Source organism: Misgurnus anguillicaudatus, chromosome 12 (assembly GCF_027580225.2).
Source record: "Misgurnus anguillicaudatus chromosome 12, ASM2758022v2, whole genome shotgun sequence".
Taxonomy (NCBI): domain Eukaryota; kingdom Metazoa; phylum Chordata; class Actinopteri; order Cypriniformes; family Cobitidae; genus Misgurnus; species Misgurnus anguillicaudatus.
Window position 1 is genome coordinate 38,434,205 of NC_073348.2, and position 27,105 is coordinate 38,461,309.

The 27,105-nt window shown below is 38.0% G+C and overlaps 1 protein-coding gene across 3 annotated transcripts; it reads right to left on the reverse strand.

Moving 5' to 3' along the window:
* Positions 1 to 2,043: 2,043 nt before the first annotated feature.
* On the reverse strand, positions 2,044 to 27,093 carry cnnm4a (cyclin and CBS domain divalent metal cation transport mediator 4a). Of its 3 annotated transcripts, XM_055207531.2 has the most exons (8): positions 24,469 to 27,093; positions 22,837 to 22,980; positions 22,370 to 22,504; positions 22,119 to 22,288; positions 15,090 to 15,186; positions 12,506 to 12,595; positions 4,504 to 4,679; positions 2,044 to 4,099 (listed from the first exon to the last, which is right to left on the reverse strand). In XM_055207531.2, exons 1-8 carry the CDS (start codon positions 25,832 to 25,834, stop codon positions 3,701 to 3,703), a joined length of 2,577 nt encoding a protein of 858 aa, XP_055063506.1. In that variant the 5' UTR covers positions 25,835 to 27,093; the 3' UTR covers positions 2,044 to 3,700. The 3 variants fall into 3 exon arrangements, with proteins under 3 accessions (XP_055063506.1, XP_055063507.1, XP_073730670.1); XM_055207532.2 differs by lacking the exon at positions 12,506 to 12,595; XM_073874569.1 differs by lacking the exons at positions 2,044 to 4,099; positions 4,504 to 4,679; positions 12,506 to 12,595 and adding an exon at positions 14,664 to 14,874.
* Positions 27,094 to 27,105: the final 12 nt, after the last annotated feature.

The window sequence follows — 27,105 nt, forward strand, 5'->3', positions numbered from 1 at the left end:
ATTAAAATAGAAAAACAAAAGTGCAAAGGCTTTGGCTGACATATTTCTCATACATTTAATTTCATTTAGTGTTCCAACTTTGGTAATGATACAACATCTTCACTACTGTACACAAAGTTTGAGCTTGAACGCCCATCTTCATATTTTGGTTTCATTTAAACTAAATACTAGTTATATTTTATACATGAAAATGTCAGTTGAGGTAAAATCCAACTTATTTAGTCTCTCACTGTGCAATAGAACATTAAATATCTTAAAAAATAAACAATTTATTGCTTTAGTTTAGGTCAACTAGAAAGGCAACAAAATGATACACAACTTATCAGACACGTATACAGTAATTAATTTAATAGTTTAACAAGTAAAACATAAATAAAAATAGGGACATTTCACCGAATCAGTGCCATTTGCATGTTGAAACTTGTCAAAATTGAATCTGAATCTACTGAATCTAATAAAACACATATGGGAATGACAAAACAAGCTCCTAAAAATGCATGAAGATGGACGCATTTTAGTTACAGGACTTAAAGTAACAAGGCAGAGTTTTTAGAATGGACTTAGCACATACATGTGAAAACCTGGGGATAAAATAAAAAAATATTTAAAGGTGCAGTGTGTACATTTTAGCGGCATCTAGTGGTGAGATTGCGAACCGCAACCAAAGGCTCAGTCCACTGCTCACCCCTCGCTTCCGAAACACACAGAAAAGCCACGGCAGCCGCCACCGGACAAACATGTCATCATCAGAGAGAACTTAGCAAAAAAAATCGTCCGTTAAGGGCTTCTGCAGAAACATGGCGGCACAAAATGGCAACTTCCATGCAAGGGGACCCCCGGTGTATGTAGATAAAAAGGTCCTGTTCCAAGTCAATAAACACATAACAGTTCATTATAAAAAGGCCCCCATACACCCCTGATAATACAGTTTTGTATATTACTTTGCATCTCTATCAAGAGATCCTTTAAAAAATTACACACCTTTAAAGCAAAGATAGGATATGCAGCCACACAAAAATGCAAAAAAAGAGAAAAATTAAGGTTTAGAAAAGGTCATTTAAAGGTGCAGTGTGCAATTCTTCAAAGGATCTCCTGACAGAAATGCAAAAAAATACACAAAACAACATCACCAGGGGTGCATAAAGGCCTTTTTACAATGAACCGTTATGTTTTTATTACATTAGAACTAGACGTTTTTATCTACATACACCGAGGGTCCCCCCACATGGAAGTCGCCACCCCGTATCGCCATGTCTCCACAGAAGCCCCCAATTTTTTTTACTAAGTTGTCTCCGCCGATGACATGTTTTTCAGTGGCGGCCACCGCAGCTTCTCCGTGCATCCCAAAAGCGAAGGGCGAGCGAGCCGTTGGTTGCAATTCGCAACCTCACCACCAGACGCCGCCAAAATTCACACACTGCACCTCTAAGGTATAGAAATAGAGAATAGGGACACACAACAAATGCTATTTTTGTCAGTGTTCTACAAAGTTTTTGTTAAGGTTTTAATTTATAAATTTACAGTTAGGTTACGTGAAGGACACCGTTTAATAATAAAAAGTATTTTAGAGTAAATTTTCTCGCAATTTTATACATTGAGGGGTGATTTCCCGGACAGGCATTACCTTAAGACAAGACTTGGCCTAAGTTTAATTATTTTAACAAACATGCCTTACTAAAAACATTACTTGTGAGCATTTTGATGCAAAACAAAGGGTACTGAAGTATTTTAAGATATGTCAGTTGTTTTCAGTTTTTCAGCTCTTACATTTATTTGAGTTTAGGACTAGTCTAACCCCTGTTCGGGAAACCGCCCCATAATGTCTGGGGGACAGAAATTTCATCAGTTCGGTGGAATGGCCCAATTGTAATCCATATCAACTTTGACCAAATAAATTATTTTTTATATTCTCCAACATTGGGAAATTAATATAATTTATGAAAAAACACGTATTCATTTGAAATCTGATTGATTTGAAGTCTAGTGCAGTAATGATGATGTCATCACATAATAGATGAGATATTTCTATTTCTGTCTGCAAACGGGTAATAGAATCAAAATGAAATTTACAATTTCACTTCAATTTACAGTGTCATGTTTCGTAAAGCACCTGTAATGCTGGCCTGTTTCTGAAGACAGAGATGCATTTTAATTGTTTTCTGATTTAAACAGAGAAAAATGATCAGAAACACATCTGTGTCACATTTGAACGCAACATTCAAATGGTTAAATGAAACATTATAATATTTCTACATAATTTTTATATTTGTTGTACAGCCTTTATTTTGATTTTATAAAAAAAAGTGTTGTATTTTCTGTACTGGAAGTTACTAAGCAATTACAAAACAACCTAAAGATATCAGACATATTACAGTATAAAGAAATTCTTTGGAAATGTGATCATGAGAATAGTGTCACATTACAATAAATATGTTTATCTTTGGGCAAAACATTACGTGTCATTAGTTACTCGTAATTTTTGTGTGGAATCTGACTCAGACTTGTTTACCCGCAGTGTTTTTATATTGGTGGTGGTGTTATTTTAACTTTGAAAAAAAGAATGACATCATTCTTCAAAAATATTGTTATTGTATACTAACTATACAAGTTGTCAGCTGCATGTATGGATCAAATAAAGATACCAAAATAAATACTTGTGTATATATATATACACACACATTTAAATAATATGTCATATTTTGTATTTTATATCAATGGTTACGCAATAGCAATAGCTTGCCATTTTGTTGTGGTCTGTGCTACGTGGACCGCATTGTTCCACAGAGTTCTCCAAATCTCGCCTGCGTCAGCAAATTTCTATATTTACAAAGCTTGCCTTCACGTTTGTCACGTAGAGCTACAATATCACAACGCTACGTCATGTAGCAAAATTCACCAATGAACTTGGCAAAACTTTCTCTTTGAAAGGAATACAGTTTGTGCTAAAGGTGACGTCTACAAACTTTACCAATTCCACAGACTTCCCATGGAGTCTCAAAGTTCTCTTAAATGTCCAAAATCCCTTCAAAAAACAACAGCATACGAATAAACGTATGCATTTGGGTCAGAGACATTATAAAAAGTGCTTATTGTACAATAATATTATGTTACATACTGATGAAACGTACACGTATAATGCCACGTTTTGCTAAGGGCATTGCTACAGGTCGCATGCCAAATACACACCAGGAAACTTTAAGCGAGGAGTGTTATTATACATCTAAATAAATACCATGCAACAACAGACAGACAGAGGCCTGAATAAAACATAAGTCACCATAACTATTCGTGAACAATTTAACTTCCGGCTGAACCCGCAGTCCCTAAAAATCACAGTGAAATTATTAACGCTGAAGATAATGCACTTTTTTTGACATCTAACGCTAGGTGAAGAAAAGGATCAGTACGCACAACGTACTGACGTTTCGTTTTTTTAAAACCCCTTCAATTCATATCGAAAGATCGGAGTGTAGATTTCGAAAAAAATTCGTTTCCAACATGATCGGAAGAAGGGAATGAGAAGTTTTCCAAAACACATCCTCACCAGTATTCATGCTCATGCTCGGTTGCTGTAGTCGAGTCTTAGTCAAGACCAAGTCCTGGATGTGGACTCGATGGTCTTGACTCGGACTCGCTTGGTAATGCGATTGCATGCGGTCACATCTGGAGCCCTGCACGACAGAGCCCCAGATTATTTTCGTCAAATGGTACTCTCTGTATGCGCGTTGGTATGCGCGATGGTGTGGACGGGAGCGTGTGGGCGCGTGTGAGGGTTGGGGAAGAACGTTGGGCTTCTGTTGCCAGGGGTATAAGGATTGGAGTGACTGTGAGGGATAGGGCTGGAGTTAGTGTTGACATTCTGGCTGGGCCGACGTTTAGACAGGCTGTTTTTGTCATTGAGCAGCGAGGTCGTCTCATCGGGGCCGTTCTCTTTGGGCGGCGACAGCGCTGTTGTGTGGCTCACGGTGATGGGAGGTATGGGAGGTGTAGATGATGGTAGCGGTCCGGTATCCAATCGGGTTTGGCTGCTATCGGGAGACTGCTGGGTGCTGTCCAGCTTTGACGCCAGGAGACCGTTTTGGTACTGCGAGCGAGTGACCTGAAAAGAAAGAAACGAAACCTGCTTAATACCTGCTGAATGATAGCAACGCCAGATACACATTATTGATGCATTAAGCAGATCATTTTATCAAAAGTTAATATATAAGGTTTGCACCCATAACCTTTTACGCTGATGATAACAATGCTCTACCGGTTAAGCTACAAGAACACAAGAGCAATATACTCCCTGAAGCTGTTCTTTTCATTATTTTGAATACAAACACAATCATTATTATAGCATTTACTCAAAACAAACTACAAAACAATGTGCACTAAACATGGCCGTCAGGAATGAACATGCGCTACTGTAACACTTTGGTTACTTTGCCAGCAGCAAAAATCCAGTAAACAAAACACCAATAAACAAAGAGCATGATATTATCACACTAAAGGTTAACTCACCTTGACAAACTGTAGGTCTGTGAGGGCTCGCACGTTAAAGTCAGGGATGTATTGTGTAGACGGGCTGTTGTTGAGCTGACTGTTACTGCCACTGATGGACAGCGAGTCGACTCTTTCAGTGTAACTCAGAGACGCTGAACGATTCAAACCACTCAGATGAGACGGGGAGCGAAACTCTGAAATGAACAGTAAAGCTACATCAGATCATGCTTGCCTACACACACCTCTAACATATAAACACCACACACATCATAAACCCAACACAAATACAACACACAGCGCACATACAACAAACACATACACCACACGCATCATAAAAACAAACACATACACCACATATGCATCACAAAACCCCCACATAAACACCACACACTGACCATATACAGCACACATACGACAAACACACCACACACAGACACTACACGCACAAAAACCACACAAACACCACACGCATACCATAAATACCACACACACACACACACACACACACACACACACACAACGCGCACAAAATCCACAAGTAAACACCACACACTGACCATAAATACCCCACACACATCATAAAACACACATAAACACCACACACTGACCATAAGCTGTACACATACAACAGACACACCCCACACAGAAACCACACGCATCATACAAACCACAAAAACACATCATAAAAAACACACAAAACACCACACAAAGACCATAAACACCACACATACAATCACACAAACACCACACACACACACACACACACACACACGCACGCACGCACGCACACACACACACACACACAGACGCACGCACGCACACGCTATACACAAACACCACACACAGACCACAAATTCCACACACAGACACAACAGGCAACATAAAAAACACACAAAGACCATAAACACCACACATACAATCACACATACAATCACACAAACATCACACAAACATCACACACACACGCACGCACGCACACACAGACGCACGTGCTATACACAAACACCACACACAGACCACAAATGCCACACACAGACACCACAGGCATCATAAAAAACACACAAAACACCACACAAAGACCATAAACACCACACATACAATCACACAAACACCACACACACGCACCTCTATACACACACACACACGCACGCACGCACGCACATACAGACACACGCACGCGCTATACACAAACACCACACACAGACCACAATTTCCACACACAGACACCACAGGCATCATAAAAACCACACAAACACCACACACTGACCATAAGCTGTACACATACAACAAACACACCACACGCATCATACAAACCACAAAAACACATCATAAAAAACACACAAAACACCACACAAAGACCATAAACACCACACATACACACACACACACACACACACACACACGCACGCACACAGACGCACACAGACACACACACACCACAAATTCCACACACAGACACCGCAGGCATCATAAAACCCACACAAAACACCACACAAAGACCATAAACACCACTCATACAATCACACAAACACCACACACACGCACCGCTATACACACACACACACACGCACGCACGCACGCACATACAGACACACGCACGCGCTATACACAAACACCACACACAGACCACAATTTCCACACACAGACACCACAGGCATCATAAAAACCACACAAACACCACTCATATACACCACATGCATAATTAAAAACCACACATAAACACCACACACAGACCATAAACAGCACACACATTATAAAAACACACATAAAAACCACACAGACCATTAACACCACACACATCATAAACATCACACACAGACCATAAACAACACACAAACACCAAACATAGATTAGAAAAACACACAAACACCACACACAGGCCATACACCACACAAACACCATAAACACACAAACACCAAACATATATTATAAAAACACACATAAACACCACACACAGGCCATACACCACACAAACACCATAAACACACAAACACCAAACATATATTATAAAAACACACATAAACACCACACACAGGCCATACACCACACAAACACCATAAACACACAAACACCAAACATATATTATAAAAACACACATAAACAACACATACAGACCATAAACACCACACATACAACACACACACACACACACACACACACACACACACACACACACACACACACACACACACACGCACACACAGACGCACGTGCTATACACAAACACCACACACAGACCACAAATGCCACACACAGACACCACAGGCATCATAAAAAACACACAAAGACCATAAACACCACACATACAATCACACATACAATCACACAAACATCACACACACACACACGCACGCACGCACGCACACACAGACGCACGTGCTATACACAAACACCACACACAGACCACAAATGCCACACACAGACACCACAGGCATCATAAAAAACACACAAAACACCACACAAAGACCATAAACACCACACATACAATCACACAAACACCACACACACGCACCTCTATACACACACACACACACGCACGCACGCACGCACATACAGACACACGCACGCGCTATACACAAACACCACACACAGACCACAATTTCCACACACAGACACCACAGGCATCATAAAAACCACACAAACACCACTCATATACACCACATGCATAATTAAAAACCACACATAAACACCACACACAGACCATAAACAGCACACACATTATAAAAACACACATAAAAACCACACAGACCATTAACACCACACACATCATAAACATCACACACAGACCATAAACAACACACAAACACCAAACATAGATTAGAAAAACACACAAACACCACACACAGGCCATACACCACACAAACACCATAAACACACAAACACCAAACATATATTATAAAAACACACATAAACACCACACACAGGCCATACACCACACAAACACCATAAACACACAAACACCAAACATATATTATAAAAACACACATAAACACCACACACAGGCCATACACCACACAAACACCATAAACACACAAACACCAAACATATATTATAAAAACACACATAAACAACACATACAGACCATAAACACCACACATACAACACACACACACACACACACACACACACACACACACACACACACACACACACACGCACACACAGACGCACGTGCTATACACAAACACCACACACAGACCACAAATGCCACACACAGACACCACAGGCATCATAAAAAACACACAAAGACCATAAACACCACACATACAATCACACATACAATCACACAAACATCACACACACACACACGCACGCACGCACGCACGCACACACAGACGCACGTGCTATACACAAACACCACACACAGACCACAAATGCCACACACAGACACCACAGGCATCATAAAAACCACACAAAACACCACACAAAGACCATAAACACCACACATACAATCACACAAACACCACACACACGCACCGCTATACACAAACACCACACACACACACACGCACGCACGCACGCACATACAGACACACGCACGCGCTATACACAAACACCACACACAGACCACAATTTCCACACACAGACACCACAGGCATCATAAAAACCACACAAACACCACACACTGACCATAAGCTGTACACATACAACAAACACACCCCACACAGAAACCACACGCATCATACAAACCACAAAAACACATCATAAAAAACACACAAAACACCACACAAAGACCATAAACACCACACATACAATCACACAAACACCACGCACGCACGCATGCACGAACGAACACACACATAAACACCACACACAGACCACAAATACTACACACAGAAACAACAGGCATCATAAAAACCACACAAAACACCACACAAAGACCATAAACACCACACATACAATCACACAAACACCACACACACGCACCTCTATACACACACACGCACGCACGCACGCACATACAGACACACGCACGCGCTATACACAAACACCACACACAGACCACAATTTCCACACACAGACACCACAGGCATCATAAAAACCACACAAACACCACACACTGACCATAAGCTGTACACATACAACAAACACACCCCACACAGAAACCACACGCATCATACAAACCACAAAAACACATCATAAAAAACACACAAAACACCACACAAAGACCATAAACACCACACATACAATCACACAAACACCACACACGCACACACGCACGCACGCACACACAGACGCACGTGCTATACACAAACACCACACCCAGATCACAAATTCCACACAGATAAACTACTGGCATCATAAAAAACAAACTAAAAACCACACAAAGACCATAAACGCCACACATTCAATCACACAAACACCACACACACGCACCGCTATACACACACACACACACACGCACGCACGCACGCACATACAGACACACGCACGCGCTATACACAAATTCCACACACAGACCACAAATTCCACACACAGACACCACAGGCATCATAAAAACCACACAAACACCACTCATATACACCACATGCATAATTAAAAACCACACATAAACACCACACACAGACCATAAACAGCACAAACATTATAAAAACACACATAAAAACCACACAGACCATTAACACCACACACATCATAAACATCACACACAGACCATAAACAACACACAAACACCAAACATAGATTAGAAAAACACACATAAACACCACACACAGGCCATACACCACACAAACACCATAAACACACAAACACCAAACATATATTATAAAAACACACATAAACACCACACACAGGCCATACACCACACAAACACCATAAACACACAAACACCAAACATATATTATAAAAACACACATAAACAACACATACAGACCATAAACACCACACATACAACACACACACACACACACACACACAAAAATGTGCAAAAGAATCATGGCAAAACAATTCAAAACTCAGAACATTTATTTTATACACACTCACAAAAAAGGTACAACAGTTTTCACTGGGACGGTACCTTTTAAAAAGGTCCTTATATGTAAAATTTTGGGTAGATATGTACCTTTGAGGTACCAGTAGGCACTTCCCAAGTGACAACTTTTGTACCTTTTTTCAGAGTGTGTAAAACAACACAACAGGGAAATGACATCGGTGAGCCAGGGAAAGTGACAACAATAAAAAACAAATCTGTTCACATTTGAATATAAAGGTTATTGCAAATGATTGGATGCCCATTATAGACTTTTAAGGCAGTTTTATGTAAGGAGGACTAGTTTAGTAGTTTAGTAAAGAAACAGGACCTCAATGACATAATATATCATGCTTAACTCTAGATGTTTTGGTTGTGGTTTATACACCAGCGCCATCTAAAGGTGAAATTACAATCTGACTGGTCCTGTGACAACACACAGAAATAAATGCTGACTTTTACAGATAAATGTTATCAGATGTTATTTCAGTGCCTTATCAGACATCATAAAGCACAATATCACATCACAGGATTATACATGCAAGATTTTCTTCTGCTATTCTGCACTTCAATAAAAAGTTTTTGGTGAATGGTTATTCTTAAAAAGTGTGATTTTATGACAAAAACCCTGTACTGTGACAAAACTAAAATGTTACTTTATGATCAACTGTTTATCATGCACAGTTTGTTGATCACAACAGGAACTTTATAGTTTTTGTCTAAACAGAGCTGTAAATATCTTAAACTGTGAGGTTTGAAACAACATTCAGGGTTTGCAAAAATGACTGAACCAATCATCATGGTGATATCAGATGATATCAAAAGATTGCCTTAGTATGTGATTATATACAGCTGCTGAGAGGTTTACAGACTGCTCACATTTAAAAGATTTAATTTCATTAAATCTGTGGACTGGCTGGTCAAAAATAATTAAAAACATTTACAGTTAAACATTTGGCAGAAACTTTTATTCAAAGCACCATTACCTGAGGATTGAACCCATGATCTTTGTTCCGCTAATGCAATGCTTTACACAATACTCTAGTGATAATTATTTTATTAACCTTTATTAAACCACTGGAGCCGTGTGGAATGCTTCTGTGAAGAATAAATGGACTTTTTTGGGTTTTAAATCAAAAGCACCATTCACTACCATTATAAAGCTAATATAGCCTTTACAGCCAGGACGTTTGCTAATATAGTTGTGTTAGTCAGAAAAAAGATAATCATACATCGAGGATGGCTTAAGGGCAAGTGAATCATGGGTAATTTTTATTTTATCTATTTAATTGGAGCAGTCACATATTCGAGGTATAAGAGCAGCACATTTGCTAGTATAATCTGATACCAAGGCAACTCAGAAGGTTTTAGGGTCACGTGAATGTTTTATTCAGTTTCACAGGGTCAGGTGAGATGAGATGCGGTCAATATGTTAGGGGTTAGAGTCGATGCCAAAGTCTGTCTAGCAAGTTTCCATTTTATTATCATTATCAGACACTAAATAAATCAAAATTCACAACAGTACGTTTGTGAGATCTAAATTTTGGCTCTGTTTGTAACACTGATAGGCCACCTTGCTTCCCACCTTAAATTCATAGGTGACTGATCTGATGAAGTGATACCGACCGCATACTTTAATAACCACCAAAAATAAACAGCACACTCAAAAAGTAATTTTATATAAGTATAAGTAAATATTGTCAATACACAACCTTGGGTTGAAACATGTTTTGGAGTTTATCTAACGCATACATGCAATACCACCTTAAAAGTCAACATAATAGACTAGTGACCAAAGGTGATGCCCTGACATCTTTGCTCATTTTTCAAATATTTTATTAAAGATGCATTCGAAATTTTGTATGCATGTAGCATTGATGTGTTTAAAGTATAAGATAAATTTAAAGGTGCAGTGTGTAAATTTTAGCAGCATCTAGTAGTGAGGTTGCGAATTGCAACTAACGACTTAGTCCACTGCTCACCCCTCGCTTTTGAAACACATTGAGAAGCTACGGTAGCCACCACCGGACAAACACGTCATCGTCGGAGACAACTTAGTAAAAAAATGTGTCCGTTAAGGGCTTCTGTATAAAAAAAAGGCAGCACAAAATGGCGACTTCCATGTAAGGGGACCCTCGGTGTATGTAGATAAAAAGGTCTCGTTCTAAGTTAATAAACACATAAGGGTTCATTATGTAAGGTCTTATACACCCCTGATAATATAGTTTTGTATATTATTTATTTTGCAAGAGATCCTTCTAAAAATTACACACTGCACCTTTAAGGTGGCTTGGCAAAAATGACAAACACAACATGTGTGCAAAGTTTATAAAGCAAAGCCGAGGACAATGACTACAAAATATTTCTATTTATTTTTGCATCAAATTATTTTTACTGAACATGGATGTGATCTAATTAACATTCAACTGACCAACATAATAAGAGAGGCACAAATTAAGCTAAAACAAATATAATAAGACAACATGACAACCTTCAAAGGGTGTTTTTTAGCTATTCAGCATCTTTTATTAACAACATTAACTCATTTTTTTTTTTACATATAATAGATTTCTTTATGCAGTTAATTAATAAAGAAATCGGTATCTGCCTCTCGTGTTACTGCCGATATGCCGATGGTTTCAAATTTATCAAAAATTGGCCGATACATATCAGCAGCCGATACATCGGCGCATCACTAGTATGTTTGTTAAAACGACTTAAATTTCCTAATCTAACTAAGGCCTAAAAAACCCTGGCTGGGAAGCTCCTAAAAGTTAATTTTCTACCATACATCTAATTTTTTGATGGTTTAATCTAACCCGATGATGGGGCAATAAAAGCTAATGTTGTAACTCCTGCCTCCCTCCAGACATCACTTTTGGCCGCTATCCAAATCCATCTAGGTAGTGTTCAAAACTGAGCTTTACATTTTTTGTGTGATCACTTTAGTGCTCTTTTAAAATGTGAACTTGCTGGACAATGGCTCATGTTAGTGGTACCCAACTCCCCCTACATCCCCCCAGGTTAAACCCCAACATGCAGGACATTTACCTGGAAAGCGAGAGAACACAGAAAATCTCTTAAGCGATAGGCGACGTACACGAGGTGACACCACAGAAGGAGAGAGTGGGGGAGTGACAGCTGAGGAGGTGAGAGAGAAAGAGAGACGGAGACACAGAGTAGCTCTTTAAACACATCACAAATCAACATCCAGCTTCAATGAAATGTTAAGTATGGAAATCTATTTTCCTTAAGCGCTTGTGTTATGCTAATTCCTTAGACTTTTAAAGTAAAGCATAATTCAGAGACATTAAAGCAACAAAAATGAACATTCTGTGATCATCTACTCTCAGACTTTGTTTTCTGAGATGTTTTCTATCAATGCAATGAAAATGGAGAAGTTTGCATTTACATGTGCAATTTCCTTAACTTAACCATATCGATCTCAACTCACAATCTTTAACATTTACATTACAGTGTCTGCCAAAGGCATATACATGTCCAAAGTGCATTACAAGGTACACATTTTATCAGTATGCGTGTTCCCTGAATATCGAAACCGTGACCCTTTGTGCTTTAAACCCAATGCTTTACCGACTGAGCTACTGGAACATTGAGGAACATATTTTTCTTGTATGCAACATTTCTGGAAGCACACGCAGACGCACATTTACAAACATGCAGAGCATGAAAAATGTTGACCCACGGCTAGAGATGAAGGAATAAAATGAGGACACAGTGACAAGTGCAACACTTCGCCAGCAGATGTCACTGTTACATACAGCGGTTGTTATGTAACACAACAGCATAATTTACAATGACAGATCATGACAAAGTGCTTGGGTCTGCTTGGCCACCTAGAAACACACAGTGCTGACAAGCACCATCACTTAAACTATGACTGCAGCAAAGATATCCGCAGATACATCATGGGTCTTTAACAGGGCGTCCCTGGTGGTATTACAAGGGGCCTCTAAATCTTATTTGATTTAACTTTTTTTAATAAAATGCATTGCACCAAAAATGCATTTAAGGACTAATAATTACCATGTTTAAATCTAATCAGTATGTTATGTAGTATAACAGTATGTGAAGGTGTATAACAAAAATTACTATTTTAATATCTTTGCAACGTAACATCATAACAAAAAACTATGTAAATCCAGTCTTAATCTAATGCATGTATTAGGAGTCCTTGCTCCTGCCTGAAAAAGGTTGAAGACCTCTGATATACATCATCATCATCATCATCATCACCACAATTCAACATTTAATAACACTAGCTACGTTTACATGGACACATTTTGCCTCCATCTGATTAAAATCCTTCCGATTAATAAATCCTATCATAGCGTTTACATGAACACTTAATAATGTGATCGGATTGATGTGCGTGTTTATATGACACAAGATTTACATCAGATTTGATCATTTGACATGCGCACATTGCACAAATATAGTTTCACGCTGTTTCAAGATTTGCTTTGTGCCTCACTGATTATAAAGCAGCAGCAAAAACACCCAATCACGTGTGCCCAAAAAGCGTTTTTACTTCACGCGGCGAGAGCGAGTCCAAACACACGCGTTTGTGGATCAGAGAATAAATCATGGACTGACCGGACAACGCTGTCTTGTATCACTTTATGGGGAATTGGACGGATAATAGGAACAAGATTAACAAGACAATCACTTCTTTTGACTTCCTTCAGCAAAACACACTCGAGTTATTTGCGTCACATGTCATTACGGCAATTCTACGTCATTGCACGTGTGCATATGCTCCACACTCCCGTCCTGTGGGTGGCGGAAATGCACCTTTCAGTGCGTTTGCCAACCGCCATTAAAAAAAAGAAAAGATGGCACATGCGCAGAGCCTCCCAGTTTCAGTTATCCATCCGATCAAGTGTATACATGTCCTTTTGAGCGGATTACAAACGGTATAAACCACCCCTAACAAGCGGATTAGATTTTTAATCAGATTGGCACTTTTTAGTCCGATTGAGGTGTTTACATGGAGCATTTTTATTCAGATTGATCATTTAAACGGATTACAAATGTCCATGTAAACGCAGCTACTGATGCCAAAAAGTATTAATTGACCAAATTATATTGATTTGAATGGAAATGCTACAATAATTTAAATTACTGCTGGGCAAAGAGTAATTGTGATTAATTGCATACAAAATAAAAGTGATAAATAAATATATTTATTTATTTATTTGAAGAGTTTTGTTGCAAAACAAGATAACTAAATTTTTCACATTTTTGTCAAAACATGTTTATTATTATGTTATCATGTTATTATTTTGTTTTATGGTGCTACTTAGCTGTATTTTTTAAGTTATGAAGGTTTAAATAAAAACAAACCAACTGCAGTTGAATTGATATTAATTGGAATGCACAACCAAAAAACGAGATATCTGAAAAATAAAATAAAAAACTGAGTTATCTCGTTTTGCAACAAAACTCTTCATTTATATTTTTACATACATTAGGCAAAAATTCAATTATATTTTGTATGCGATTAATTGCGATTAATCACGATTAATCGTTGCCCAGCACTAATTTAAATTGATCAGAAAGCAATGATATAAATTAAAAATAAATTAAAAGTGAGGTAAGGTGCAATACTCACCCAGTGATGGCATAGTCAACGCCATAACTCCATAGTATGAGAAAGGGCCCGCCTCAAACTTCATATTCTCATTACCTGCCTCTACTTCCACCCGACCCTAAGGAAAATAATAGTTTGTTAACTCCTTGTCTGAAACAAAACAATCTGTAACTTTAAGATACCCATACGACAAAAAATAAATTTCTTTGGCAAAAGATGTGTTTTAAATACATTTTGTAGAAAGTGAAGCTTAATTAAATATATTTTTGAATTAAAAAATATATTTAGTTTTAACCTTCATATATTAACATGTTTCAAAATGTATTTCAGGGGCAACAAATACATTTCAAATTTATTTACAACCCATATGGCAAAAATATAGTTTTCCTGGGCAAAATATACAAGTTTGTATATAAAGTATAAAATCTTATAAAATAAAGGATCTTTTTGCAGTTTAAAATATATGTAATTTGTATTTTTTTAAACCAAGTTTTTCCTTCAATGCAACGTGTAAATAAATGCTTTAATAATATATATATATATATATATATATATATATATATATATATATATATATATATATATATATATATATATATATATATATATATATATATATATATATATATATATATATATATATATATATATATATATATTCAAAATACACAAAAATAAAGGCCAAAAATATTTTGGTGAAAAATAAATGTTTGTAAACATATTTCAAAAACATATTTCAAAAAACATATTTCAAAATAGTTTTCAGCACATTTTTTGTATATTTTAAATATATTTAAAAATAAATATATATTAAAGCATTTATTATCACTTTGCATTGAAGGAAAAACTTGGTTTAAAAATGTTCAAATTACATACATTTTCAACTGGTAAAGATCCTTGTAATTTTATACTTTATACATCTTATATATTTTATACTTTTTAAACAAACTTTTATATTTTGCCCAGGAAAACTATATATTTGGCGTATGGGTTGTAAAATTAAAAATGTATTTGTTGCCCCTGAAATACATTTTGAAACATATGTTAATATATGAAGGTTAAAACTAAATATATTTTTAAACTCAAAAGTATATTTAATAAATATTAATATTTGATTTTTGGGGGCATGGGAAGAAGAGTCTCGTACTTGATATGTTATTTTTTAGCTTTGTTTGAACTGAAACATCATACTGACATTTCATTTGTTAATTAGATGGATGTTTGTAGCAGCTCAATTCATACAATAAGCCTGATCCTTTTTAAACATTTACCAGTTCATGCAAAAAGTACTATAGTAACAAAAGTAAAATTGTGATAACTTGATATTAGCTCACAATGAGTGTCAAAAAACAAAACTCCAAACCTCAAAACTCAATTTTCAACTGCATCAGTTGCTCTAATGAAAATGTTTCCGGTGTAGCTTTCATGGTTTTATTTCATTTGTGTGAAGTTTTGAAACCTAAAGCTCACAAGAGTCCACATGGAGAGTAATAAAACTGTATTAAAAAAAGGCTATCGCTTCTTGTTTTTAAGGTCTTGACCGGCTTCCTTGAAACAGTTGTGCTTCCATAATTTAAGACCACATGATACAAAATCTAATAAAAAGTCCCCCAATGGGTCGTTGTGTTAAGCACAATGAATACCATTGAAGAGCATAATAAGTGTTAAACCCAACATCAGCACGTGAACGCATCATTTCCAATGTCAAAGGCATCAAATTCACACAATTTTCCACCTCATTGAAGACTCAACCTTTCCTCTCATTCTCTAAAAAAGGTAACCAGATCATTGTAGCTTATATTGCATGACACAGAGCCGGTCACTCGATCCGAGTCTCTTCTGCTGTGGATCTGTATACAGGGAGCCACTACAACACAAACAAAGATTGCCTGATATCTGCCAGCAAATCAAAGTTCTTTAAACTAAACATACGTTTTCACAACAATGTAGTAAAAACTGAAAAGTTTTTCTTATGCATTTTGAAAAATTTCTGTCACAAATACACAGAGCCGCGCAAACAATTAAATACGCCATTACGTGTGCCAGGCCAGTAGGTGGCGATCAATTGATGTTACTTTGTAAATAAACACTACACGCCTGCGCACATAATGCATTAATCGACACTGCAATAAATGCAAACAATCAATACAGCAAAAGCATTGTGCCATTTTGTTCGTATGGACGATGAGGTTTATTACTACAAGTAGACTATAGCTGCGTTTCTATAGAAACATATTGCGAATTTTTTTTGAAATTCGCAAAAAAAGCAAAACAAACAAATGCAAATTAGGTGCGTTTCCATCAAGCTGTTCGAACGAAAAACAGTGGTACTACTAGGATAACCTTTTTTGTACATTTTTGTACGATTACAAAAGTTTTTGATGCAGGCACTAGCAGCACTTGCATTGTTACGACGTCGAGCCTCCATATATGATAAAGACAACATCAGCGAAAACAGCTAGACATTCATTCCCGTGGGTTTAATGTTCGCTACGTCAGAATTTACTCTGCAAATGCGTTTCCATCTCCCATTATTCACATTTACTCTTTTTCGCGTAAGCGAGCGTAAAAACTTTTTTGCAAATTAAGTTTTTTTAATCAAAATTTGGCGTTTCCATCATTCGTTTTTTAATGCGATATTTTAAAAGGCACATAAAATCGGGATGATGGAAACTCAGCTTATAAAGTGCCAATATTTTGTAAACTTTGTTGAAGAAGCTTTAATTAACTCTTGAGTGGCACGTAGGCCTGCATTGTTGTTTTTGTTGTATACGTTATTATAGTATACATTTTAAACAGCAACGTTAGCTATGTGTCGTTTTTATACGCTTTAGCTATCAAATATGAACTAAGGTAATCTACTTGTTGTTTATTTTGCTTGTTATCAGAAATAAAATACTCTAAAAAGGACCTTGTTAATATTGATTCTTAGCGGAGTTTACCTGAAGTAACGCATGTTACGCAAAAAGGGCGTTTGTTTATGTTATTACTGCTGAAACCGTCTAAAGACGGTTTTATCGGGCGCACGTACCTTGTCGAAAATAACAAATGTTTTTCTAGGTAATCTACGTGTTGATTATTTTGCTTGTTATATAAATAAACTACCGTATTTTTCGGTCTATAAGCTGCATTTTTTTCATAACTTGGCTGGTGCTGCATCTTACAGTCAGGTGCGCCTAGTCAGTATGAATTGATTTTGACATTTATGAGGCAAGAGACATCATTACCGTCTACAGCCGTGAGAGTCCGCTATATGTTGCTCATGTATTTATGTAATTCAATAGATTCAGTAATGTGGAATGACGAGTACGCGAACTTCACGCTAGTTGGCTTGTTCGGTTAATTTAGCCTATTCAACCTTCCAGGTAAGTTCTGTATGCTATGGTTTATCGTTTAAATAACTGATAATATTACTTTAACGTACAGACATCTATTCAGTCTGCTGTTCTTTCTGCTTTTGTTAAGGTGAATAACTTGCCTTTTCAGATTAAATGTCTGTTCTTCGGCTTGGATTTTGTGAAATAACTTTCTAAATAAATGCAACGTATAGTCCACTGTGACTTATATATGTCATTTCGTCTTAATGACGCATTTTTGAAAAATGCGGCTTATACTCCGGTGCGGCTTGTAGTCCGGAAAGTATGGTACTTTAAAAGGACTTTGTTGTTATTTATTCGTAGCGAAGTTTACCGAAAGTTACGTTTTCCACGAAAGCTGCTTGTTTATGTTGTTACTGCTGAAACCGTCTATAGACTGAATTAACATGCGAATTATGTCACTGTTAACAGTCACAGATTTGCATTTTCGTAGTTTACATGGAGAGAACATGTACTTTGCACTTGCACTTTGAAACCTGCTTTCAAAAGTTTGCCTTTCAAGAACAGAAAATGTATTGTTGTGTAAACAAACAGCCAAACCGCCTAAATTTACGACAAAAGCAAAGCAAATGACTGATATAACATGGCACTGTTAACCAAATGTTTACATTTACCAACATTTTAATGCTTATTGTATACTTGTTACATGAAACTTTGATATTTTAGTGTATCATAGCCATTTATATGCCTTATTTGCGATAATATGACACATTATTTTGACCAATAGAACCTTATTATTTCATTCGGTAACAACTGGTATCCTAATAAAGCAATAAGTGTTAAAAATTTGATTAGTAAAATTTTAACCTAGCAAATGTCAACTTATACTCTAGCAACGAGCAGAAGTTATCTATATAAATGAGCTTTGGCCAAAGTTCAGCAGACATATGGTGTGATGTAATGCACTCTGACATCACATGGTGTTTGTGCTCAGTTTGACATTGTGCTAGGGGACGATTATAACAGTGACGAACGCTCGCCTACACGGAATTAACCTTGTCCTGACTGACCGCCAGTGGCATCAGAGTAAATCCAGGACGTGATTTACTAAACCCCAGGGACTTGTGTGTAACGTTGGCCCTGTGAACTGTCACAGCTTGTACCTGTCTGTCTTCGACCTTAAGCCACGGTTTTAGCCTAGTAGGCTACAATGCTGATATTAGTCCAGATGAAGGAAAAGTATGCAGAGGGTCAAAGGTCATTCACCACGCTGATCCTTAATGTACTGTATGTGTCAATATGTACAGGCGTTATCTGCCTGCCTATGTAGCCGCTTCCATCAATCTCCTCTTCTCTGATTTGATAGTTTTTTAAAATAAGGCCACAGTGCAGATCTTTGATTGGTCACTGGGGAGGTGGGATTAAAACTGCAATGCACAGAATTTGTTTCTTATGTAAGAGGGATCAATTAGTGAAGGACGGGACTGTTGGATGCTAGCTAAACCTACAGTGAGGTCAGAGACGCTCCACACAGCCCTGTCTGTGCAACTTTAAACCGACCTCTGTCATGACCGGCACAGCTGAAGAGCACCAAAGGGCCGCCACGTGTCAGAGTTGCTAAGGGAAGCATCACTCTTTCTAATCCACTCTCTTCCTAACATTGGGGAAAATCGAGTTATTTAAAACTTACTTTATAACGTACACACTTGAAATTCTGACCAATGACTGAAATCTGTGAGTGGTTGTATGATGGATAACCCTGGAGCAGCATTGGGAGGCGAGTGACTTCCACAAGGTCACAATGGTTTGAGGTTATGTTGGATGTACTGAATCACAATGTACCAGCCTCAGGGTACACATGACTTTTGAAATCCTCTTTATCTCTAGTATATCTATACACTTTCTTCAGTGCAGTAAAAAGTACGAGACATATGCAAATGGACTTCATATTCATTTTAGTAAGTGCTTATAAATGGATCCAAATGGACTCAGCAAATTTGTAAAAAAAATATTTTAAATATACTGCCCTACAAAGGCTAAGTGCAAACGCTGAAACCAAGAAAAATGCCCTTAAAGTTTTTTTACACCAGCCAGTCAAACATGTTACTGCAATTTTGGCACACACGTTTCTTTGAAATGGGACAAAATTGAACCAGGAGACTTTGTCACAAGACACATCAGATCTCACAAAGCCCATTTCAATCCTAAACTCAATTTTGACCAAATGCGTAGTTACTGCGCTTTGGCTTTGTATGGCAGTTTAGCAAAATGCATTATTTATAAGTTTTTACCATAGACTGTATAGACGGTTTCATCAGACGCACGAGATACACATCTGGATCCGAACTTTACATCCGGTTTTGTTTTTTTTAATGGTCTGACTAGTTGCTAAACTGATCTCTTGAACAAATGCCTCATCGAAAATAACAAATGTTTTGGTTTCCTATGTAATCTATGTGTTGTTTTTTGCTTGTTATATAAATAAACTACGTTTAAAGAACTTTGTTGCTATTTATTCTTAGCGGAGTTTACCGGAAATTACGTTCGGACCGCGACAGCCGCTTGTTTATGTTGTTACTGCTGAAACGGTCTATAAAACATGGACATAGTCTCTGTGACGTCACCCGTGGGTTTCTGAAAAGCATTTTTGAAGCCAAAAGTAAGCGGAGCCAGGCAATTGACATCTTGGTAGCACGTCACTGCGCATCACCCCTGGACAACCGAAAATGGACAAAGAGGTGGAACGTGGGTGGAGCTGGTTGCTGAAACCACACCCACCTAGACCAACATTAGTGACAGCAGTGGCAATCCAGTTGTTACTCAAGTGACCACGCCCTTAATTATGCCGAACTTTAGCGTTAATGCAGGTGGATGCCGTATGTTTTCAATTGTTTCCAATATAAGCTCAGCCCTTTTCAAAAACACAGGCAGCTGGTGTTTTTTCCGCAATAAGCGACCAGAATTGGAAAATGTTCAACTTTGGGTGAAACACTTAGCTCGTCAATGTCACTTCTCACTTGGCCGTCCAATTGCAGTGAAGGAGGGGCGGGACAAATATCACAACAACCAATCGGTGCATCGTTCAACAACTGATAAACAACGCAGAAGTATCATAGCAACTAAATCGATCAGCTGAAAAAACGCTGGCAAGCAGCCAGAGTCGGCATCCGCCTGACGTTTTCAACCGCTTCGGTTTATGCTCCATAAGGGGCAGTTCACATTTTGCGTCTAAAAGCATACACAGAAAATGCGACCGTCGGTTGGTTCTTGTCACATGACCTGCGGTGCACTTGCAGCATTCTGAAAACTTGGAATGTTTTTAACTCGATGCATACCCGCCTGGAAAAAATGAGCACGACCGCGTCACTTTCATTATGAGCACGCATACAGCGCGCCTACATTTGAAATAACGAACTTGAGCGTGCAAAAGACGCAAAATGTGAATCGCCCCTTATGGTCCAAAAATTGTGGTTACAGTAAGGCATTTACAACAATATAACACAATAAAATAATATGTGAACCTGTCTGTTAAATTCAGGCTAAAGTCTCAATCTTATTATGAGATTAGGAGCATCAAATTTTTATTCTGAGCAGTGATCTCATTAATTTCAATCTTTGACATGACATGACCTTGCTCGGTCAATATTAAAGATATCATATTTCACAGAAGGCTCTTGTGTGTTGTGCGTTGTTCGGCAACGTGGATCAATGCAACCCATTCAGCTTCACCCACCTGAAGAATGAGGATGAAACAGTCGACAGGCTTTCCACGCTGATATAAATAGTGCTGTTGTGAGTACTTGTCACTTTCAATGAACTTGACCTCCTGAATCACATCGGGGTGTTTTAGGATTCGCAGTAAAACCTTGTCCGAGATCTGCAGGGGGTTGAAAACACTCACTTCTGTGGAAAGATGGGTAACAAACACCGCAATTAGACCTCAGCGGATGAGATGTTGTCATGTTAAGGTGATAAGCTCTTTACCTGTGGCAAGGAATCGATGTGCGGCCAACATCAGCTGAGGGGAAATTTTCACCTTGGATTCGCTTTCATGTTTGAACGCGGAAAAATCCCTCTTGTTCTTGTTGGGATTCACTTTTTTTCTGTGACGATTGTCAGCTTTAAAAAAAAGTGTCAATAATTTTTTATCAATAATTTAAGTAATCATTGTCATTATGATCAGAAATGAAATTAAATAATTTGAACAAAAAATAGATTTTCAGACCCTTTTTACAAAAATATTTGATTGCTATGGTGTATAACATCTTGTTATCCATGACAATGAATACCATAATTATATAATCGCCCATGTAGTGACCATTGCTGTAGTAGTGACCAAATGATGCATTTTTAAATGCAACAGTCTGACTTCAGTACCCCACAACACCCAACATATTTTGACATGCAAAATGACAACAAATCACATGAAGAACCATTCATATAAAACATACTGTAAAGATCAGACTCATCCAGGATCTCCGATTTGATGATCTCTTCGATAACGTCCTCCAGTGTGACCAGACCCAGAACCTCATAAAACGGATCTCCCTCACCTTCACTATTCACCTTTTGAACGATAGACAGGTGGGATTTACCTGTGGACAGAAACAACGGAGGCAAAACGTCACACTAAACATGCCAAGCTCTGGAATTAAATGTGAATAAAACGTAATGGCTATTTAAATATTATACAACAAAGATTTAGGTGACACTTAGTAGTGAAGATGCTCTTTAAGTGGGCTTAAAATATTTTAAATGCCATGCAGATTAAAGCACTGCATGAATGTGCATATTTATGAGATCAATTAATACTGCGGAGCCTCATGAATAATTCATAATTTGCTCTTATTGCTATCAAAGTGGTCGGATCAATCACGAGTTATACCGATAATTGGACTTCAAAAGAGAAGATATTTGAAAAGCAATGCTACTACACTGCAAAAAATGACTTTCTTACCTAGTATTTTTGTCTTGTTTTCAATACAGATATCTAAAAATTCTTAAATAAAGATGTATTTTCTTGATGAGTAAAACGACCCAAGAAAATAAGTTGAGTTTTTATTTTGATTTTGTGCATAAAACAAGCAAACAATCTGCCAATTGGGTAAGCAAAAAATCTTGAACATTTTTCTTACACTAAATTCAAGAAAAATTTGCTTGACCAATTTGCAGGTTTTTTGCTTGTTTTATGCACAAAAAATATTATTACTTAATAACTTAAGACTTATTTTCTTGGGTCGTTTTGCTCATCAAGAAAAAGCTTTCTTAATCTTAATTTAAGAATTTTTTTATATTTTTACTGAAAACAAGACAAAAATACCAAGACGTTTTTTTCTTGAAAATCATTTTTTGCAGTGTAAACATAGACCTAAGAGCTTTAAAGAGGAAATGACATCCATGGTGTCTGCAAATGAGATTAAAGAAAACAGAAGACTGAAGACAGAAACATGATATAGGCCATGAAAAGCTGAATCACAGATGATATTTTAAGAAAATGTATTTATATTTTTATCGGCTTGTTCACAAACATTTATTTAAAAGGCTATGAATCATTATCACTGGAAATTCAATATTTTGCCACAGGACTCCATTAATAGTCTGGTACTATTGATCTGAATTTCATTATTTGTTTCAGTACTGTTTGTACACAAATGTACCACCATAATTATTAATTATTAATAAATAAGTTAAAATAAATAAACTCATCTTCTATCAGTGTATAATTGATAGAAAAATGCAGAAACGCTTGGGGTGATCCAAGGATAAAATCAATGGGAGGTGTGGCCAACCATCACAGCTGGAGGGCAAAGCCTTTGATTGGTGGACCGGATGATGTTGTGTATTTTTAATGAGTGACAGGTGCTTTTAGCAGCATGGGATTCCTTTGCCATTTCAGGAAGAGCTTCATATTGATTGAAAGATGATACAGTAAGCATATGGTTATTGATTCAGCCCTAGAGGGGTTGCTGAGCACCCATAAAAATCAATAGGAGGTTAAAAACAACTTGTGCTTGGAGCCCTTGTTCGCTTTAAACTGGTCAATAGCAGATATTTTACACAAAATATCCAAAATACAAACTAACCTTTCTTAAACTCTTCCAACATTGCATCCAATTTGGTATCATGGAAGACAAAATGGATAGGGTGGTTGTAAAACTTGGTGACCGTCTTAAGTGTCGTGCAGTCGTCCGGGTCAACGAAAGCCAAGTCTTTGACGTACAAAATATCTACGATGTTGGACTTTTCCGTTTCATACACCGGTATCCGTGTGTAACCGCTTTCCATGATCTCACTCATGGTGTTAAAGTCGAGAATAGCGTCGGTGGGCATCATGTAGCAGTTACTGAGAGGCGTCATGATGTCCTCTACAGTCTTAGTTCGGAGTTCTAGGGCACCTTGTATGATGTTCAGCTCCTCCTTGACCAGGTCATTGTATGGCTCGGTGACCTTCAGCATCTCCAGCAGCTTCTCTCGGTTGTACACGGTGCCAATCTCCTGCCCAAGGGCACAATCCAGGAGCTTGCTGACTGGAAATGACAACGGAAATGTGAGTAACATGAAAAACTTGGTTAACACAATGGTGTTGGCACCCACAGCCAAACCATGCCGCGAACACAGGGCCTGTGGCACGATTTCTCCAAATATCACAATGCCGACTGTTGAGGCCGCCACTGCGCCCAACCCAGACCCGATCAAATCATCTAACAGAATGGTCAATGTGGTGTTAACAAGCACATTTCCCAGCAATAAGGAGCAGAGCAAATAGTTCCCCTTGCTTCGGATGGGCTCGATTTTACTCGCGTACTTCTTTTCCTTAGTGGTGCCACATCTTTGCACAATCCGTAGCTCCATTGGATCCAAAGCCATGAGTCCCAGGTTAAGTCCACTGAACATGCCGGACAGCACCAGCAGGAACAACACCAAGATGACTTGGAGCCAAAGAGGTAGTAGAGATGCTTTCTCCTCCACAACCACCAACCTACCATCAAGATCATCCGAAAGGTACCATTTATCATCAGAACCCTGTCTGACGCACAAGCTGTAAGTCTTCTCGTGCTCACTTCTACGCAGTGGCTTTACATACACACTCACCAAACCTGACGTACCCCTGCTGCTCACATTCATAAAGCTGCTGATGCTCAAGTCTTTGGTAAAATCCTCACAAGTCCTATTCAACGCGTCACTGTCACTCGCATCCGCGTACTCCGTAAACCTGATGTGGGACGATGCGTCCGGACTCAGGTGTATCCCATAAAACCTGAGCAGTACGCTGCTCTCCTCCGTTACCTGGATGATGCCGTCATCCGTCGTCCCGGCCGCCTTATCGCTCCGCTCCAATCGCATTCCCAGGATCTGGGTGCCGGGCGTCTCCGTTCGCCCTCCGACAGAGCTCCAGATGACCACGACGAAAGTTAGAAGACACCTCTGTCCGCTCCGCTCTGTCGCCATGTTTGTTGCGCTCTCTCCGCGTCCGCGAGGCTGGACCTGACGTCACATCACTGCCTCCACGCGCGCGCACGCCCCCTCATTGGGATAATGCAGATTCCGCAACGCCCACCGCGCGAAACTGGCCAGGTGTAGCGTGTATTACTTTGTTTTTACTACTTATGCAGATAAAGGTTGTAAATGTGTTTGTATATGCAATGAAGAAACGTCAACTCTGAGGAGATTATATATATCCAGTTTTATTACACGTGATGGCAATTTTTATGATCACCGTGGTAATACGTCCACTTGTCATGATACAGATTATAAATGTGACCATTAAACAGGTTTGCGATTATGTGAAAATAATGTACATTGATCGCCTTGATTTGTTATTGCTCGAGGCTCAGTGCTGTGGTGTTACGTAAACGCACATGGCACGTGCGTCCTCTAGTGTTATAAAGAAACATCAACATCAGCACTACTGTGTTTTATATAGTTTTTTATTTTTAGATCAATGTATTTTATTCACATTTAAAAATGCGTCAAATATTGTTCTAGCTAAATATTTCAATTATTCTAGCATAAGCCTCCACTAAATTTAAATGTGTTTAACTTCCAATTCATTGTAATAAAATTACTGACAATTAAATTAAGTCATTATGATGAAAAAATACATAATTAACATTTATAGCCTACCTGGAGTCTCCATCTGTCTGCATTTCTGCCTCTTTCATACAAAAACATATTTCAAAGTTACAACTGTATGTCAAAATACTGCTTGCTGAGGTTTGCTTTTAGTTTTACTGTTGAGTGTTGACTGTTTTAAGGCACATTTACTTTGCCAACATGTTCACTTTCCAGATTTTGGAAATGCTTCATAGAGCTTCATTTAGGGACTGCCAAAGTACAGAACAGGATTTGTGGGGTTTCCCGGACAGGGCTTATCCTAGTCCCAGATGAAAATGCATGTTTAAGCTATCTTAATTTAAAAATATTTTGCACTGACTTATCTTAACATATCTCAGTGCATTGTTTTGTCTCAAGATGCACACCAGTACTGTTTTTTATAAGATATGATTGTAAAAACTAATATAACATGAAAACAAATATAACTGGATTAATCTAAACCCTGTCGGGGAAACCGGCCCTTCGAATCACATTTCACAACGATCCAACTGTTCAATTACACAAAACTACTCGATTTACATGGTTCAAACATAGGGTACTAAAAATTAATACATTGTAAGTGATCTTATGTAATATGAGATAAGGTCTGATTCCACTGGGATCTG

Bases quoted from the DNA above. Each gene is read 5' to 3' on its own strand.
- cnnm4a (XM_055207531.2), bottom strand. From the start codon at position 25,834: ATGGCGACAGAGCGGAGCGGACAGAGGTGTCTTCTAACTTTCGTCGTG. The intron at 22,981-24,468 runs GTTAGTTTGTAT...TTCTGTCCACAG, and splicing joins GTTGGAAGAGTTTAAGAAAG to GTAAATCCCACCTGTCTATC. The intron at 12,596-15,089 runs GTGAGTATTGCA...TCACCTCCTCAG, and splicing joins GTTGACTATGCCATCACTGG to CTGTCACTCCCCCACTCTCT.